Source organism: Schistocerca serialis, chromosome 5 (assembly GCF_023864345.2).
Source record: "Schistocerca serialis cubense isolate TAMUIC-IGC-003099 chromosome 5, iqSchSeri2.2, whole genome shotgun sequence".
Lineage (NCBI taxonomy): Eukaryota > Metazoa > Arthropoda > Insecta > Orthoptera > Acrididae > Schistocerca > Schistocerca serialis.
In genome coordinates, this window is record NC_064642.1 from 232,171,887 (window position 1) to 232,190,655 (window position 18,769).

General features: G+C 38.2%; 1 protein-coding gene across 1 annotated transcript in view; it reads left to right on the plus strand.

Annotated features, from left to right (window-relative positions):
* LOC126481229 (ATP-dependent DNA helicase DDX11) overlaps window positions 1-18,769 on the plus strand; it is a 164,943-nt gene that overhangs the window by 15,471 nt on the left and 130,703 nt on the right. Inside the window, exons 2-3 of the mRNA XM_050104842.1 lie at window positions 2,033-2,152; window positions 9,261-9,401. Coding sequence (XP_049960799.1) covers window positions 2,033-2,152; window positions 9,261-9,401 — 261 coding nt within the window. The remainder of the gene's footprint in view (window positions 1-2,032; window positions 2,153-9,260; window positions 9,402-18,769) is intronic.

Below are 18,769 nucleotides of genomic sequence, written 5' to 3' on the forward strand. Positions count from 1 at the left end.
TGCAAGTGGTTCTCCTTTCTCCAAAGGTCTCTTTAATTTTCCTGTAGGCAGTATCTATCTTACCCCTAGTGAGATAAGCCTCCACATCCTTACATTTGTCCTCTAGCCATCCCTGCTTAGCCATTTTGAACTTACTGTTGATATCATTTTTGAGACGTTTGTATTCCTTTTTGCCTGCTTCATTTACTGCATTTTTATATTTTCTCCTTTCATCAGTCAAATTCAATACTTCTTCTGTTACCCAAGGATTTCTACTAGCCCTCGTCTTTTTACCTATTTGATCCTCTGCTGCCTTCACTATTTCATCCCTCAAAGCTACTCATTCTTCTTCTACTGTATTTCTTTCCCCCATTCCTGTCAATTGTTCCCTTATGCTCTCTCCGAAACTCTGTACAACCCCTGGTTCTTTCAGTTTATCCAGGTCCCATCTCCTTAATTTCCCACCTTTTTGCAGTTTCTTCAGTTTTAATCTACAGTTCATAACCAATAGATTGTGGTCAGAGTCCACATCTGCCCCTGGAAATGTCTTACAATTTAAAACCTGGTTCCTAAATCTCTGTCTTACCATTATTTAATCTATATGATACCCTTTAGTATCTCCAGGGTTCTTCCATGTATACAGCCTTCTTTCATAATTCTTAAATCAAGTGTTAGTTGTGATTAAGTTATGCTCTGCGCAAAATTCTACCAGGCGGCTTCCTCTTTCATTTCTTACCCCAATTCATATTCACCTACTACGTTTCCTTCTCTCCCTTTTCCTACTCTTGAATTCCAGTCACCTATGAATATTAAATTTTCATCTCCCTTCACTACCTGAATAATTTCTTTTATTTCATCATACATTTCATCAATTTCTTTGTCATCTGCAGAGCTAGTTGGCATATAAACTTGTAGTACTGTAGTAGGCGTGGGCTTCGTGTCTATCTTGGCCACAATAATGCGTTCACTATGCTGTTTGTAGTAGCTTACCCGCACTCCTATTTTTTTATTCATTATTAAACCGACTCCTGCATTACCCCTATTTGATTTTGTATTTATAACCCTGTATTCACCTGACCAAAAGTCTTGTTCCTCCTGCCACCGAACTTCACTAATTCCCACTATATCGAACTTTAACCTATCCATTTCCCTTTTTAAATTTTCTAACCTACCTGCCCGATTAAGGGATCTGACATTCCACACTCCGATCCGTAGAACGCCAGTTTTCTTTCTCCTGATAACGACGTCCTCTTGAGTAGTCCCCGCCCGGAGATCCGAATGGGGGACTATTTTACCTCCGGAATATTTTACCCAAGAGGACGCCATCATCATTTAATCATACAGTAAAGCTGCATGCCCTCTGGAAAAATTACGGCTGTAGTTTCCCCTTGCTTTCAGCCGTTCGCAGTACCACAACAGCAAGGCTGTTTTGGTTAGCGTTACAAGGCCAGATCAGTCAATCATCCAGACTGTTGCCCCTGCAACTACTGAAAAGGCTGCTGCCCCTCTTCAGGAACCACACATTTGTCTGGCCTCTCAACAGATACCCCTCCGTTGTGGTTGCACCTACGGTACGGCTATCTGTATCGTTGATGCACGCAAGCCTCCCCAACAACGGCAAGGTCCGTGGTTCATGGGGGGGAAGGTTTGCATTTTACATACCCTTAAAACAATTAATTCTTTTCCTTCTATGATGTCTGTCTGCTTGGCTGTCATCTAAGCTTGTACCATTTAATATGGATGTAAGTTTTGAAATTTGTTGTTTTTCGTGAGGTTACTTTACTTTAAACTGATACTTGAATGTGGCACATCACATTACTTTTTAACAAGGTAGGAAAAGACAGATTGCTATTTACCGTAAAGAAGACACGTCAAGTTACAGACAGACACACACACACACACACACACACACACACACACACACACACACACACACACACACACACACACACACATTCATGACTGCCAATTCCAGCATATTTTTAAATAAAATTGTTAGTGCATGACAGAGAGCTCCTCAAAAAACGTGATCTAATGCTTTTTTTACACACAGGGCAAATCATTGAGTCTGATTTGTGGTGCACTGCGGTGGCTGTTGGACCACGAGACAAGGTGCCAGGCAGACCTTGAAGCTCAGATGGCAGCCCTGACTTTACAACTGGAAGAACTAGAGGTAAGGAAATAATATAGCCAAGAATAGGATAGCTTGTTCCTTGAATATTCTGGTGAACTGCCAGATGTCAAGTGACTCAAATTTGTCAGTTTGCTCAAAATCTCGTGAAACAATATAAGAACCCCGAGGCCAATATACATGCAGCATAAATGCATGTACCTTATCTTTCAGTCTCTCTTAATTCTTTGTATAGTGATCATATAGTAGATTCTCTTTAATACTCTACTTGGCAAATGTGTATCTTGTGGTGTCTTGCAGTTAGGTATTTGTTATAACTTCCTTTGCATGCAAGGTGGTTCTTTAGTGGATACAGGAGTGAGGAAGAGATGCCTTTCATGAAAAGGGAGTTCAGATATTAATATATTCTACATCTGATATCAAATACCAAAAATAATACATACCTCTTTTGCTGAATTAGCAGCGTAAGTTTGTAATCCTGTACAAAAGATTTATAAATCTGTCACTCTCCAATACAATGTCTATTCAGATGATGTTGAGCCCTGGGTACTATGAAAGTCTGTAAATATTATTCAGATGACAAACACAAAAAATGGGGCTCTGTGCATGAATGTTGAAACTCAAGTACACCTGCCACTGGAGCTCCAGAGGAGGAATGCTTCCTCTCACTGGCACTAGTGTAATCGTTCGTGGCAGGGCCCTCATGCCATAGTGGTAGCTGTAGGAAACATGACGGCACTCATACTTGAAAGATTACCGGCCAATACCGCATTATTTACACTGTTGTTCTGTTCCATTAGATATTTTATTGTCTGTTGAATATGATGGTGTTGATAATGAGGCTGGGTACATGCAGACTTCCAGTATTCCGTCTCACCCAACAGCTGAGATATAGATTTGCTTTGTACTCTCATTTATTTAAAATTATCTTCAGATTTTGTGTCCTTTTGCAGTCATTTCAATGTCAAAGGGAGTTGAATCTGCAAAGTGATGAGTCCAGTGGAATTGTGTTTGTCATATTGTGACAATCTGGCATGTACAGGTCATACTGACATAGCAGTTGTTGCGAGTAAGGTTTCACTTGTTCATTGGAACAAAATGACTGATATAAGTAAGGCAGCTTCAGATAGTTGTGGGACAGCCTTTGTTGGCTTGCTAACAAATTTTATTGTCTGTATGGATTACATATATTTTATAAAAATGAAAGGTTTTGATTTCCTCAGACCATCTTCACATCAGAGTATGTAGACTACAAGAGCAACCTGTCAGTTTATATATACAAATTTACATGTTTCATCTTATAGCAATGATGTAGACTGTAACTTTGTGTATAGAAACTGATGGGTTATTCTTGTAACTAAAATACACAGAGCATTACAGACTGGCCCTCTTTGAATTTCTTTATACTTGTAGGGTTTGAAGCTCAATGCCTGAAAAAAAAATGTATTTATATATATATATATAAATCTCTGAACATCATCCTTGAAGATTAGAAGATTTTCAAGCACTAGTAAGTACTAAACAATTCCACCTAATTAACATAACTTCTGGTAACTGAGTGCATAGTGTAAAAGTCATACAATCGTAGATGAAGAAATAAATTAACAAATATTGAATCGTAATTTTTAAATAAACACATATTTTAATTTTCAGTTACTAATTGCATGAAAATGAGAGTATTCACAGTAAATTAAAATTTGATAGTAAAATGTTAAACATTAAATGAATCATGAATTTGCAAAATGACTTTAAGTCCACATTTTCATGGTTTTGAGTTATGGGCACAGTAATGTTCCAATACCCAACATGCATCACTTAATACCAATGAGACTTTAGTCCCTAATTTCTGTACATTATTTCCAGTAACAGAACATTATTGTTTACTGGTAAAACAGCCTTAGTCCAGGACTTAAGTTGTTTTGCTTGTGAGGTAATGATAATTGTTAACATATTCATGTATAGCTTCAATTTGGTAAAATGTCTATATTACTCTTTTGCTTGGTACACCTGTGATATGTTAGTTGAAAACGAAAATGGCATCTGAAAGCAGTTCTTTATATATTGGTGTTGTTGAAAATGAAGAAAATAATGTCCAAAAAAGGAGGAAAGGAATGAAATGGGCTGTAGAATACAAGAGAGCTACAATAAAGCATGCTAAGGTTAAAGGTTTTGAGCACGTAAATCATGTGAGGAAGTTAGTTTCAGCTAGACAAACAGGACCTACTTGTGGGTAAGCAATTTGGATTTAATTTTGTTTCACAATATTGTTGTACACAATGTTCTTGTACACATCATGTAGCTTACTGAGACTGGTAATTATTAGTAATGCAGACTCTTGTTTATAAAAAATTGTCACATTTCAGATGCAGGAAACAATGCCTTAACTTGATTTCCATAAATGCATTGTTAGAAGCAGTTAGTTACATGAACAGTTTTGACACTAAGAATGAACAAGGGACAAACTGAAAGTATTGCCATAAAAAGATGAAGAGGAAGGAAATACGAGCCTGGTACTAGGGCAGCTATGTTCAAATATTATGTTAAAGATTCAGACGAGCAGATAGAGGTGTGTAAGAAACCCTTCCTCAGTGTTTATTATGTTACCGAACCCAAGATGAAGAGATTGTGTAGGTTGCTGCTTGGTAGCAAGTCTCCTAAAGGCCAACGTGGAAAACACAAACCAGGGAACGCAAAAGAGGCTGATATACTTGCTACTATTCATACCGATAATGCGTCATTTCCAACTAAACAAACCCACTATGGAAAAACAGATGTTTTATACTTAAACAGTGAACGAACTGTGAAAACTAAGCATGAAATGTTTCTTTTCAAATATCTTGATAGTAATGTGTCTTACCACTATTATCACAGATATTTCAATAACTATTTTCGTTTGAGATTTGGTAGGCCCAGTGTAGACACATGCATTACGTGTGAAGAACTGAATGTTAAAGTCATAGGGACTGCACTTAATGATTGTGCTAAACGTGGACAGACTCTACACATTGAAGGACGTGTATGAACACATAGTCAGCTGTAGTGCTAAAGGAAATTTTACAGTTACAATTGGTGAAAGTGAGGATGTTTATGATTCCAACTGGTGGTCGCATTATTACAAAAGAAATGCAAATTTCATAGAGACATCTGTTATGGACGTTCCTAGAGATAAAACAGTTTCTTTCACTGTTTCAACTTTTATGGTATCCTGCTTTTCTGCAGAACAGATCGGAATAGTTGTGGCAAAACCATTCATAGAAGGAATAATTCAACATTCTTTCATCCTTGGGCCAACATATCCGCACGTACCAGAACTATCACAGAGACATGCTTATCCATAAGGTATGTGTCCAATCAGTGAAAATAAAATTATTAAAGATATATGCAAAATTGTCAAGTACATTACTGACTGTAATGAATCCAAAGCATTTTATGAGATAATTGCAGCTTGGGAAACAAAGGCAAATGAGTAAAATTGCAATTTTGTTTTGGAAATTTTGTCCTGTATGTTTATTTCCCTGGATGATTTACTGTTCTGTGTATTCTGAATGTGTTTTTCAATTAAGAAAATACATTATTATGCGTTTATATGCCAGAATTTTATTACATAAGAAGCAAAACTGAAGTTAATTTGAAAAATGACTTAAGTCCTTTTTTAAACCAAAATTTGAACATGAAGTAAGTACAAGGTCATGCTTTTGTAATGACAGTCTTATCTAGTTTTGATGTATGTAACATATAATGCAATAATTTATTGCAATATTCACTTCAGTAAGATAACAGACAGTTTTTTGTTGTTTCTGAAAGTGTACCTCTAAGGACTTAAGTCATTTTGCAAATTCACGATTCAAATAGAAATTGAAATACTTTTTCTTATTTCTAGATATTGAACAGGATTATTGATTTATACAATTTCTTCTCATTTAACAATGAGGTGTTTCACAGGTCTGCATCAAATTTTAGTCAATTTTCATATGAGCAGTAATAAAAAATAAGAAGATGTAATTTAATTAAAATTATGATTAAATATTTGTTACTTCATTTCCATTTGATAATAAGTATCTGAAATCTTGCTGAAAAGTAATCCCTCAAATTCTTTTTATGTTGAAAGTCTTAATTTTTTTTGCATAAAACAATCGTTACTAACATTCTACAACTTTGTTATTCATGTCTACATATTTCCAGCCCTTTGCTGTTAGAGGGCTCTGAATTGTAACATGTGACATAGTGTTGTTTAATGTAACTATGTCAGTGCGAGAGAAACAGAGTGCTGTAATCAACTTTCAAATTCTAAGAGTTTGTCCACACATGGAGCACCCTCTCCTTCAACATGACAATTCTAGGCCAAATGCGAGTGATGCAACATCTGCAACAATCAGTCAAGTTGGGTTGTCTGTCATCGCTCAAGCTCCATAGATTCCCAACTTGGCCCCATCTGATTTTCTTAGGGCTTCACTCTGATAGTGATGAGGCGGTGCAAGCGGAGGTGAGGTGACAACTCCATCAACAAAGTCAAAATTCTACAGTGACTGTATCAACAAACTGATCTCTTGCTGGGAGAAATGGTAACTATGTTGAGAAATAAATATGCATACATGAAGAATAAACATGTAGAATGTTAATAACATCTGTTTATTTTATATTGATTTAAGAATTTGCACATAAAAAATCTGGAGGCATTACTTTTCAGCACACTTTCGTAGAATCTTAAAAAAGTAAAAAAAAAAAAGAATCTCCTGCTAATCAGATTGCAGTACTTTCATGATACGTAGCTACCAGCAGTTATGTTAATTGGGTGTAATTATTTTGTACTTAACAACTATTGGAAAACTTCTAAACTCCAAAGACTTTTTTTCAAGTTATTTTGAGAATTGTGTTGTACAGTTTTAGAAAATTAATGTCTGGGTGCTGAACTACAAATCCTACACTTACGAAGAAAATCTAAGAGGGCCAGTATGTAAAGTCTCCTTATCAGATCTGAAGGCGGTTTGATGAAACCAATTTTACAAATATTTGCAATGTAGATGGACAGTAAACTTTTTGGACAACTGATATTGGGTTTTCTCCAGTAAAGGACAGTATGTTATCCATCTGAAGTATTGGCTTTGGTGTGGGTTGGGAGGATTGGCTCTCACTGAGAGTGTACCCTGGGGAGAGGAGGGGGGACACAACCCTCCTCACTCTCGCAGACATTTTCATTGCCTGAGAGTCCCTAAACAGTCTTCATGAGACAGTCGCAAGCTTTTTTATGAGAAAAGACTTCTCACGAAATGCATACATTCATATTCAGCAAGGCACTGATAATCATGTCGTAGAACACTATAGCTGACACCAACACCGCCACCAGTACTGTTAAACTCCCTTCAAAGTAATATCAGAATGCAGAGATGTATTTACATTCTGTGACAGTTACTTTTGCTCTTAGAGTATTGATGTTTTTCATTGTCACCACCACCACCACCACCACCATCGGTGTTCTGCCATAGGATAGGTCTTCACATGTAGCTCTCCATGCACTCTTGTCATTTGTGACCGTCTTTGTTTTCTCATAATTGTTTCCTATCTTTATACTATCCACAACCTGGTTTCTTCTGTGTCTTCTTCTTCTGCCATTCACTGTTCCCTCATAGCGTTTATTCTCTTCCAGTGTCCAAGCGAACAGTGTTTCCTATACCTGATTATCTTTATAATTTGTCTCTCTTCCCCCACTCCTCTCAGCACCTCCTCCTTTCTCACTTTTACTCATGTTATCCCTTTCATCTTTCTCCAAATTCATGTCTGAAACGCTTCTGTTCTTATTTCTTCCTCTTTTCTCAGTGTCCACATCTCAGCTCTGTATAATGCCAAGCTCCATATAAAGCACTTCGCCAGTCTCTTCCTCAGGTACTTGTACATGCATCCACACAGAAGCCTCCTTTTCTTATTAAATGCGTTCTTGGTGATCACTGTACGTCTTTTCACCTCCTTATTACATCTCATGTCACCTATAATTATACTTCCTAGATATTTGAAAGCACTAACTTATTCTGTATCTTTCTCTCCTAACTTTGTAGTTCTTCTTGCACTTATCGCCATACATTTTGTCTTTTTCTCATTAATTCTCATTCAAATTTCCTCACAGGTGTTATTTCATTCTTTTAATATTCTGGTCATAGTTTTTTCGCTCTCTCCCAATAACACCATATCATCCACAAACCGGATACAGTGTAGTCTCCTACTACAAACACACACTCATCTTTTTCATTTTAAACATTTCTGAATAATATGCTCCAAATTTGTTTTGGAGAGACAGCAGCTGTGTTTCACTCACCTTCCAATTGTAGTTTCCTCTGTCATCTCATTCCCAATCTGTGTTTGTATTTTCTGTTGTAGGTATGGGTTCTTAAACAGCCTCCTACCCCTCCGGTCAACAACATTCTTCCTTAAAATGTCCATTAATTTATTCCACTGTACTTGATCGAAGGCTTCATCCAGCTCAGTGAAAACGGTATAAACTTCACTTTCCTCTTTCAATGTATCTCTCACCTATCATTCTCAACTGTCCAACTGCATGTCTTGTACCTTTTCCTCTTTTAAATCCATACTGTTACTCTGCAATACTTTGTTCCAGTCTTCTGTGAAGTCTCCTATTTATCACCCGTAGTAGAACTTTTGCTACGAGGGAAATCAAACTTACAGTCCTAAAATCCTCATATTTCTTGTGATTGCTTTTCTTCTCAATTGGTATGATTACTGCTGAGAGAAAGTCATCTGGCTGTTTACCTTTTTTATACATCTTATTACATAGATAAGTTAGCTCTTTCACACCACTACTCCCAAGACTCTTAAACACCTCTGCGGATAATCCACCAGTTCCACTTGCTTCGTGGTTCTTCATCTCTCTTCAAGCCCTTTCTACTTCTCCTTCCAAGATGCAGCATCCTTTGTCCTCTTTTATAACTCGTGTCTAATTTTTGTTACTAATTAACTGTTCTAATTTTTCAGTATTGAGATTTTACTTCTGACTGTCAAGTGTTCATACGTAGTTGTTTTCATATACCCTTTAAGTTTTTTTACTTCGGTATTGAGAAATTAAATTTAATTTTTAGTTAAAAATTCACACAAAATGTATGTTTTAAACTGGTGTATTACATTTACAATGTTTAATATCCAGGCAGAAAATGCAGTTGACTGGTTGGGTCAGCAGGCTCAAGGAGTGGAACTGAGAAACAAATTAAACATGATTGCACGGCAACTCAGTTCTATTCACAAGAGAGAGGAGAAGTTGCGCAGCCTAAGGAACAATGTCAAAAAGGTCAGACAAATTTCTTAAAATGTATGACAAACAACAATAAATAATAATAATAATAATAATAATAATAATAATAATAATGATAATTCCCGTGGAGGCCCGGGAAAAGAATAGGCCTCCGGTATGTTCTGCCAGTCGTAAAAGGCGACGAAAAGAACAAACCACTAATATGGCTAACCCCCCTTTTAGTGTGATTAGTTGGTTCAGGACAGAACTAAAGAAGCCTCGGACAAGTGCCGTCATGGTCGGGGACGATGCTTGAACCCTATGCCCGCCCACAATGGTAACGACACTGCTAGGCAACTGGAAAATGATTTAAATCCAAATAGAGGTGTTTTGCAGGATATGCTTCCTGCAACCACTCTAGAAGGAAAACAAAGACAGAGGATGAGATGGTCAGATGAAGTTAATCGACACCTCATGTTCTGTTATTACCAAGCAACAAACCTAGGAACCAACACAACAGGATACAGATCACAAGTATACACAACATTTATTACCAGATACCCAGAATTAAAATTTTTAACAGAACAGCGACTAGCTGATCAGATCCTTGTAATAATCAAAAATAACAGGATACCCCAGTCAGAATTAGAAAACATCAAACAACAAGTACAACAAATACTGGAACAAAATAATGTGCAATCAGAAGAAGAAGAAAATACAGTAATGGACTCAAACATCCCAGAGCAAACAAACAAAGAACAACACGCATCAATTAAACAATCAGAGGAAAACGAAATCTTAAGACAGCCACCAGAACAAGCACAAATAGAACAAGAAGTGACACATGTTAGATATAGAAGAAAAATCTCAGCTGACATATATAGTATACAAAGACACAAATACAGACATTAGACCATTCTTGCAAAGACCGCCAAATAACCCACAAGTCGAAACAACAATAAAAACTATCAACACAATCATACACAACAAAATAAATGAAAACACAACTATGGAAGAGTTACAACTACTGGTTTATATAGGAGCACTCACTACACTAAATATACACACTGGGCAGAGATCAGAACAAACCAACACACAGAAGAAACCCACAAAACCAGCATGGCAACACAGGCTACAGATCAGAATAGAAAAACTGAGGAAAGACATCGGACAGCTAACACAATTTATAAGAAATGAATGTCAGAAAAAAAACGAAAAAGGTTAGGTAAAATCTCACAACAGGAAGCGATAGAGGAATTAGATGAAAAGAAGCAGAAATTACAAGCATTGGCCAAACGACTTAGCAGATACAAAAAAAGTTAAAATAGAAGGAAACAAAACCAAACATTCAACACAAACCAAAAGAAATTTTACCAGACAATAGATAACACACACATTAAAATAGACAATCCACCAAACATAACAGACATGGAACACTTCTGGAGCAACATATGGTCAAACCCGGTACAACATAACAGGCATGCACGGTGGATACAAGCAGAGACAGACACATACAAGATGATACCACAAATGCCTGAAGTGATAATTTTGCAACATGAAGTCACCCAAGCAATTAATTCTACTCACAATTGGAAAGCCCCTGGAAAAGATAAGATAGAAAATTTCTGGCTAAAGAAGTTCACCTCAACACATTCACATCTAACTAAATTATTTAACAGTTACATTGCAGACCCATACACATTCCCTGATACACTTACACATGGAATAACTTATCTGAAACCTAAAGATCAAGCAGACACAGCAAACCCAGCTAAATATCGCTCCATAACATACCTACCAACAATATACAAAATATTAACTTCAGTCATTACACAGAAATTAATGACACATACAACACAGAACAAAATTATAAATGAAGAACAAAAAGGCTCTTGCAAAGGAGCACGAGGATGTAAAGAGCAACTGATAATAGATGCAGAGGTGACATATCAAGCTAAAACTAAACAAAGGTCGCTACACTACGCATACATTGATTATCAAAAAGCTTTTGATAGTGTACCCCACTCATGGTTACTACAAATATTGGAAATATACAAAGTGGATCCTAAATTGATACAGTTCCTAAACATAGTAATGAAAAATTGGAGAACCACACTTAATATCCAAACAAATTTAAATAATATCACATCACAGGCAATACAGATTAAGCGTGGAATATACCAAGGAGACTCATTAAGTCCTTTCTGGTTCTGTCTTGCTCTGAATCCACTATCCAACATGCTAAATAATACAAATTATGGATACAATATTACTGGAACATACCCACACAAAATCACACATTTGCTATACATGGATGATCTAAAACTACTGGCAGCAACAAATCAACAACTCAAACAATTACTAAAGATAACAGAAGTATTCAGTAATGATAAATATGGCTTTTGGAACAGACAAATGTAAGAAAAATAGCATAGTCAAGGGAAAACACACTATACAAGAAGATTACATATTGGTAACCACAGCGACTGCACAGAAGCGATGGAAAAAACAGATCCCTATAAATATCTAGGATACAGACAAAAAGTAGGAATAGATAATACAAATATTAAAGAAGAACTAAAAGCAAAATATAGACAAAGACTAACAAAAATACTGAAAACAGAATTGACAGCAAGAAACAAAACAAAAGCTATAAATACTTATGCTATACCAATATTGACCTACTCATTTGGAGTAGTGAAATGGAGTAACACAGACCTAGAAGCACTAAATACACTTACAAAATCACAATGCCACAAATATAGAATACATCACATACATTCAGCAACAGAAAGATTCGCATTAAGCAGAAAGGAAGGGGATTTATCGACATAAAAAACCTACATTATGGACAGGTAGACAATTTAAGAACATTTTTACTAGAACGAGCAGAAACTAGCAAAATACACAAATGAATCACTCATATAAAAACATCGGCTACACCACTACTATTTCATAACCATCTCTACAATGCTTTAGATCACATAACATCAACTGATACGGAGAAAGTAAATTGGAAAAAGAAAACACTACATGGCAAGCACCCGCATCATCTAACACAGCCACACATAGATCAAGACCCATCCAACACATGGCTAAGAAAAGGCAATATATACAGTGAGACAGAAGGATTCATGATTGCAATACAGGATCAAACAATAAACACCATATATTACAGCAAGCATATTATTAAAGATCCCATTACCACAACAGATAAATGCAGACTTTGCAAACAACAAATAGAAACAGTAGATCACATCACAAGCAGATGTACAATACTAGCAAATACAGAATACCCCAGAAGGCATGACAATGTAGCAAAAATAATACATCAACAACTTGCCATACAACATAAACTAATAAAACAACACGTTCCCACATACAAGTATGCACCACCAAATGTTCTGGAGAATGATGAATACAAATTATACTGGAACAGAACCATTATAACAGATAAAACAACACCACATAACAAACCTGACATCATACTCACCAATAAAAAGAAGAAATTAACACAACTAATCGAAATATCCATACCCAATACAACAAATATACAGAAGAAAACAGGAGAAAAAATTGAAAAATACATCCAACTGGCTGAGGAAGTCAAGGACATGTGGCATCAGGATAAAGTTGACATTATACCAATTATACTATCAACTGCAGGAGTCATACCACACAATATCCACCAGTACATCAACGCAATACAGCTACATCCAGACTTATATATACAACTACAGAAATCTGTAATTATTGATACTTGTTCAATTACCCGAAAGTTCCTCAATGCAATGTAACATATACCATACAGTTAAAAGGAAGTCCCGCTTGATCAAGGTCCGCGTCACTTTCCATTTTTGACGAGACGTAACGTCTGAGAAAAGAAAGAATAATAGTAGTAGTAGTAGTAGTAGTAGTAGTAGACTTTTTGATGAGTACATGCTTGGCTATGTGGGCCCCCAGCCTTTGCAGTGCTGTTTTCATTTCTGTGCTGCATGGTATAATACCTGTTATTCTTTTTTCATCCCTTGGGGACCGAGTCATATGCCTTCTTTGGGAAACTGAGGTTTTTGGTAAAAGTGTTTATAGATTTGTCCTGCCTACACGTCTTTCTTTCACTCTCCTTGTTTTCTTACCCTTCTACTGCTTCGGTGTTTGAGGTCTCTCTTTTTCCTTTTTTCCTTCTTCCTCTCTGTGCATTCCTGCAAGCCGGCCCATGCATTTGATGCGTAACAGGTGACTGGGTACCGCGTAGTTCCCAGCCCCGGGTCGACAAGTAGGGCTCGTATGTACCCCCCAGGCTCAGCGAGGGGTTATTGCCTGAGCTGGTACTTTCCTCTATGCCGATTGGTCCTTCTGTCTTTAGTCCGAGAGGTGTGACCTGAGATGTCGACAATCACATAAGGTGGATGAGGCCTCTAAGAGCCCGCTGCCTCACCTGGGAAAAAGTGTATTTTTTAACTGGGACATCCGGGAAGAAGAAATTGAAGAAATGTATGATGAAATAAAAGAAATTATTCAGATTGTGAAGGGAGATGAAAATTTAATAGTCATGGGTCACTGGAATACGAGTGTAGGAAAAGGGAGAGAAGGAAACATAGTAGGTGAATATGGATTGTGGGACAGAAATGAAAGAGGAAGCCGCCTGGTAGAATTTTGCACAGAGCACAACATAATCATAACTAACACTTGGTTTAAGAATCATGAAAGAAGGTTGTATACATGGAAGAACCCTGGAGATACTAAAAGGTATCAGATAGATTATATAATGGTAAGACAGAGATTTAGGAACCAGGTTTTAAATTGTAAGACATTTCCAGGGGCAGATGTGGATTCTGACCACAATCTATTGGTCATGACCTGTAGATTAAAACTGAAGAAACTGCAAAAAGGTGCGAATTTAAGGAGATGGGACCTGGATAAACTAAAAGAACCAGAGGTTGTACAGAGATTCAGGGAGAGCATAAGGGAGCAATTGACAGGAATGGGGGAAAGAAATACAGTAGAAGAAGAATGGGTAGCTTTGAGGGATGAAGTAGTGAAGGCAGCAGAGGATCAAGTAGGTAAAAAGACGAGGGCTAGTAGAAATACTTGGGTAACAGAAGAAATATTGAATTTAATTGATGAAAGGAGAAAATATAAAAATGCAGTAAGTGAAACAGGCAAAAAGGAATACAAACGTCTCAAAAATGAGATCGACAGGAAGTGCAAAATGGCTAAGCAGGGATGGCTAGAGGACAAATGTAAGGATGTAGAGGCCTATCTCACTAGGGGTAAGATAGATACCGCCTACAGGAAAATTAAAGAGTCCTTTGGAGATAAGAGAACGACTTGTATGAATATCAAGAGCTCAGATGGAAACCCAGTTCTAAGCAAAGAAGGCAAAGCAGAAAGGTGGAAGGAGTATATAGAGGGTCTATACAAGGGCGATGTACTTGAGGACAATATTATGGAAATGGAAAAGGATGTAGATGAAGATGAAATGGGAGATACGATACTGCGTGAAGAGTTTGACAGAGCACTGAAAGACCTGAGTCGAAACAAGGCCCCCGGAGTAGACAATATTCCATTGGAACTACTGACGGCCGTGGGAGAGCCAGTCTTGACAAAACTCTACCATTTGGTGAGCAAGATGTATGAAACAGGCGAAATACCCTCAGACTTCAAGAAGAATATAATAATTCCAATCCCAAAGAAAGCAGGTGTTGACAGATGTGAAAGTTACCGAACTATCAGCTTAATAAGTCACAGCTGCAAAATACTATCACGAATTCTTTACAGACGAATGGAAAAACTAGTAGAAGCCAACCTCGGGGAAGATCAGTTTGGATTCCGTAGAAACACTGGGACACGTGAGGCAATACTGACCTTACGACTTATCTTAGAAGAAAGATTAAGGAAAGGCAAACCTACGTTTCTAGCATTTGTAGACTTAGAGAAAGCTTTTGACAATGTTGACTGGAATACTCTCCTTCAAATTCTAAAGGTGGCAGGGGTAAAATACAGGGAGCGAAAGGCTATTTACAATTTGTACATAAACCAGATGGCAGTTATAAGAGTCGAGGGACATGAAAGGGAAGCAGTGGTTGGGAAGGGAGTAAGACAGGGTTGTAGCCTCTCCCCGATGTTGTTCAATCTGTATATTGAGCAAGCAGTAAAGGAAACAAAAGAAAAATTCGGAGTAGGTATTAAAATTCATGGAGAAGAAATAAAAACTTTGAGGTTCGCCGATGACATTGTAATTCTGTCAGAGACAGCAAAGGACTTGGAAGAGCAGTTGAATGGAATGGACAGTGTCTTGAAAGGAGGATATAAGATGAACATCAACAAAAGCAAAACAAGGATAATGGAATGTAGTTTAATTAAGTCGGGTGATGCTGAGGGAATTAGATTAGGAAATGAGGCACTTAAAGTAGTAAAGGAGTTTTGCTATTTGGGGAGCAAAATAACTGATGATGGTCGAAGTAGAGAGGATATAAAATGTAGGCTGGCAATGACAAGGAAAGCGTTTCTGAAGAAGAAAAATTTGTTAACATCCAGTATTGGTTTAAGTGTCAGGAAGTCATTTTTGAAAGTATTCGTGTGGAGTGTAGCCATGTATGGAAGTGAAACATGGACGATAAATAGTTTGGACAAGAAGAGAATAGAAGCTTTCGAAATGTGGTGCTACAGAAGAATGCTGAAGATTAGATGGGTAGATCACATAACTAATGAGGAAGTATTGAATAGGATTGGGGAGAAGAGAAGTTTGTGGCACAACTTGACCAGAAGAAGGGATCGGTTGGTAAGACATGTTCTGAGGCATCAAGGGATCACCAATTTAGTATTGGAGGGCACCGTGGAGGGTAAAAATTGTAGAGGGAGACCAAGAGATGAATACACTAAGCAGATTCAGGAGGATGTAGGTTGCAGTAGGTACTGGGAGATGAAAAAGCTTGCACAGGATAGAGTAGCATGGAGAGCTGCATCAAACCAGTCTCAGGACTGAAGACCACAACAACAACAACAACAACATCCGGGAAAAATCCGGGAATTTTTTTTCCTTGTCTACGTGTACACCCTGGTTACTGTTCAGCGTGTTCGTCATCCCGAGTGATCTATTCTCTTTGACACATAGTCGAGTGATCGTTTCTCCTGTGTCGTTTGTTTGGTAATACCTATCCTGTGTGTGCTGGCCTCTTTCGATTAACACCACTTCCCTTGTATTGGCAACAGGTAGAATACCTTACATACGCTATCCTTACTTCTGCGGAATGTTGCATACCTCACACCTCTTTCTTGCCAAGGCATGCCCTTTCCCATGATGGAATGATGCATGCCATGGTGCAATCCACATGCAGATATGAGCTATCCTATCTGTTATAAACAGCTATGTGTGCAGTGTCATTGCATTTTCAGGGATAGTGAAAAGCCAATTGGCTTTCTTTTCAAAGCTCTTTTAACAGTTTTACTCCCCCTTCTGTTGTTTGGGGGTAATCTCCAGCAGCTTTCAGGAAGTGCGGTTCATTCCCCAGTTCCGCGTCTGACCGTAGCAAACAATGTCATTGTAGACCCTCTTTATATCTCCAACACCTTGGGCCAATATTTTGTGGACATTTCGAGTTCCACCCATTACCATCCTTCCCTCCTCCCTCTGAAATGAGCGGCGGAAGCAAGGACGATGTCTTTCTCCTCCTAGAATTGTGAATGTTACAATATTGCTTGTACTATGAGGGAAGTTAAATATGCACGCTCTTCATCCCGTTCTACGTCACGTGTCGTATGCTCTGAAGATCTGCTCTCATTGGCTGACGGGATCACCTGACGTCAGCTATGATTGGCTTACTAAAGCGCATCGCAGTCTCAATTTCATTGGCTTCTGCTTTTCCATTGAGAAGACTGTCTGTATGAACTTTTGGTGGCACTGGGAGATTCTTCCTCTGTCCCTATTTCATGACCCCGTCCTTCTTCCATTTGTTGAAACTACGAATTTCTTGGGGCTATGTTTGACAGGAAACTGTTGGTCTTCTCACATCTCATACCTGGTAGTTTGCTGTACTCTCTCCCTCAATGTGCTAGTGTTTTATGCTGTACCTCGTGGGCAGTGGACCACACCGTCATCCCCTACTTATACTGGTCCCTTGTCCATTCGAAACTGGATTATGAATGTATCATATATTCATCCCCACATCCGTCTATCTTATGTCGTCTTAACACCCTCCAATTGCCACTGGTGCCTACTATACTTGTCTGTTGAGAGTCCTTATGCTGAGGCTGCTGACTTACCGATGTCCTACCAGTGGCACGTTCTCCTCAGTCGTTACGCGAGCCGTCTGTCTTCTGTGCCTGGTCGTCCATCCTATGCTCCCTTGTTTGACGATTCCCTTGACTGCTAGTATGGGCTGTGCGTGTCTTCTCTGTTGCCTCTTGGAGTTCACTCTCATTTGCTGCTTCGACAGCTTTGCTTTACACTTCCTGCCGCATTCGCCATGGGTACGAGTTCTTCACTGCCCTGGCTTTGTGCCGAGGTAAGTGTTCATTTTGGACTCCATTCACTTGCTAAGGACCCTACTCCTGGCCTGGTGTATCGCAACGATTTTCTCACACTTCACAACCAGTTTGGGGGCAGTGTCTACATCTACATCAACATCTACAGCTATGTGATTACTCTGCTATTCACAGTAAAGTGCCTGGCAGAGGGTTTAATGAACCACCTTCAAGCTGTCTCTCTACTGTTCCACTCTCGAACGGCGCACAGGAAAAATGAGCACTTAAATTTTTCTGTGCGAGCCGTGATTTCTCTTGTTTTATCATGATGATCGTTTCTCCCTGTGTAGATGAGTGCCAACAGAATGTTTTCGCAATCGGAGGAGAAAACTGGTGATTGAAATTTCATGAGAAGATCCCGTTGCAAAGAAAAGCACCTTTGTTTTAATAATTGCCACTCCAATTCACATATCATGTCTGTGGCACTATCTCCCCTACTTCACGATGACACAAAACGAGCTGCCCTTCTTTGTACTTTTTTGATGCCATCCGTCAGTCCCATCTGATGTGGATCTCACACTGCACAGCAATACTCCAGAATAGGGTGGACAAGCATGATATAAGCAGTCTCCGTAGTAGACCTGTTGCACCTTCTAAGTGTTCTGCCAAAGAATCGCAGTCTTTGGTTGGCTCTACCCACAACATTACCTATGTGATTGTTCCAATTTAGGGTATTTGTAATGGTAATCCCTAAGTCTGTGTGACTTACCGTGTAATCGAAATTTAGTGGATTTCTTTTAGTACTCATGTGGATAACTTCACACTTTTCTTTATTCAGGTTCAGTTGCCACTTTTTGCACCACACAGATATCTTATCTAAATCATTTTGCAATTAATTTTGGTCATCTGATGACTTTACGAGACTGTAAATGACAGTATCATCTGCAAATAATCTAAGA